This window comes from Branchiostoma floridae, chromosome 4 (assembly GCF_000003815.2).
Source record: "Branchiostoma floridae strain S238N-H82 chromosome 4, Bfl_VNyyK, whole genome shotgun sequence".
In the NCBI taxonomy this organism is placed as follows: Eukaryota; Metazoa; Chordata; class Leptocardii; order Amphioxiformes; family Branchiostomatidae; genus Branchiostoma; species Branchiostoma floridae.
The window spans coordinates 22,581,013-22,582,867 of record NC_049982.1 but is presented as its reverse complement, the minus strand read 5'-3'; the positions used below and the strand labels follow the sequence as shown (position 1 = coordinate 22,582,867).

Here is a 1,855-nt window from a genome sequence, read left to right as displayed (position 1 = left end):
GCGGGTTGTGCCCTTTGACTGTAAAGCTATTGAGGGCACAACCCGCCGTACGTGCAAATACGTGCTGTCTACGTGCCAAAACGTGGGCAATCTTTTGGGATCTGTAAGTGATAATTACCGCCTCGGTACGAACTCGTAGGGACTCCGAAGGATTTTGGAGCACGCAGACGCGCCGTAGAACTTAACGTGCAGGTTAAACATCGGGCTGCGGATTGGCCACCCCGTACGTGCCAGTACAGACGACTCGCCTGCCCTGTACAGCTTGTACGGACAAATTGCACGTACGGCGGGTTGTGCCCTCAATAGCTTTACAGTCATATAACCAAATAGAAGCAAATGTCTGCCAACAGTGATGGGAGCTCTCTGATTGGCCAGAAGGATGTTTCCAGAAAATGATACATTCTCGGCAGACAGTGCAATAGAACCAGCTGTTGCTGCGCCTCGGGGCTAGGTGGTGTACGTGTTATACTGAAGGGTGGGTATACTGGTTATATCTCCAAAAAAGGTACAGATATTAAAGAGACAACGAGTTTTATTTATTCTGGATAGGGCAAAAACAGAGTGTTTTAAAAAGCTTATTCCTAAAAAACGTGAAGACAAATATGAAACACTTAAATCGAGTAAGTAGCACAAATTGGATAACGAAAAGATACAAGATGGATAAGAAAAAAACAAGGGGGAATTGGAAACATGGATAAGAAAAAAACAAGGGGGAATTGGAAACAAGAAGAGTAGGTCAGTTTTGAAAGCCTATATAATGTGAAGTCATTAGATTAATACTGAAAATGTTATAAATTACAGTTTGGCAACCATAGAAACGAAGTGAATTTTCGTAGTAGTAAAGGGCATAGTGAACTGCCGTTGGGTTGCTGTAGGACTAGAATGTGCTAATTGATAATGAGTTATAACGTTGCAATAAAGTTATTCAGGAAACATGTTTTCATTTACGATCTCTGAAAATAAACAAAAAATTGCCCCCAAAGAAGCCATCAGAGCATGCACGAAATCAGTACAGTAGTGGTTTTCACACAAAACATATTTACGCAAAATACATAAACAAATAAATAAGTGAATAGATAAAATAATTCTTTGCACAAGAAACTGAAACACACGTTTTGAATCACCCGACTGTAACAAGATGTTACAGACTTAGGTAAGCAGAATCGTGAGATCTATCTTGCATTTTGTATTTTATTTTGTAGTTTGAAGTTTACCGTATGAAAGTCATTGTACTTTTTGTTGCTTCAATAAAGTATTCATCGCAACTGCAGACAAGCAGACAAGATTTTTCTTACCGGTGCAGAAACCGTAAGACTTGGGGCAGCAGAGTTCAGGCAACGGACCTGACTTATAACCGCGTGCCTTAATGCTGGTGCAGAGGCGTTCGTTACTGACGTCCTTGCAAGGGTACGCTGCAGTTTTAAAGAACAAGACAAAGGGTAAAAAAGTATTCTCGAAACACCTGCCTACATTAGTAGATGGTAAATTACACCTCTTTCATTTTCATGATAGCTGTCCATTTTTTACGCAGGATCTATTAGGAAATATTTAAAACACATACCCTGAAGAGAGACAATAGTCAAACATACACGCACACACATACACACACGCACACACACACGCACACACACACACACACACACGCACGCGCGCGCGCACACACACAAACACACAATTTCACACGCAAACACACACACGCACAAGGACACACACACACACACATGAATACGCACAAGAAGTCATGCACATACATACAGCATACATCATAACCATGCAAGGTTCAAGACACACGTGCACATAACATGCATTAGTGCAGTCTTACCTCCTTTATATCGACACGATCCGCTGCAGAAAT

The 1,855-nt window shown here is 41.4% G+C and overlaps 1 protein-coding gene across 1 annotated transcript in view; it reads right to left on the bottom strand.

Annotated features, from left to right (window-relative positions):
* Positions 1-536: 536 nt before the first annotated feature.
* Positions 537-1,855, bottom strand: part of LOC118413642 — a 4,136-nt gene continuing 2,817 nt past the window's right edge. Inside the window, exons 4-6 of the mRNA XM_035817168.1 lie at positions 1,823-1,845; positions 1,296-1,412; positions 537-541 (exon numbers count right to left, since the gene is read on the bottom strand). Coding sequence (XP_035673061.1) covers positions 537-541; positions 1,296-1,412; positions 1,823-1,845 — 145 coding nt within the window. The remainder of the gene's footprint in view (positions 542-1,295; positions 1,413-1,822; positions 1,846-1,855) is intronic.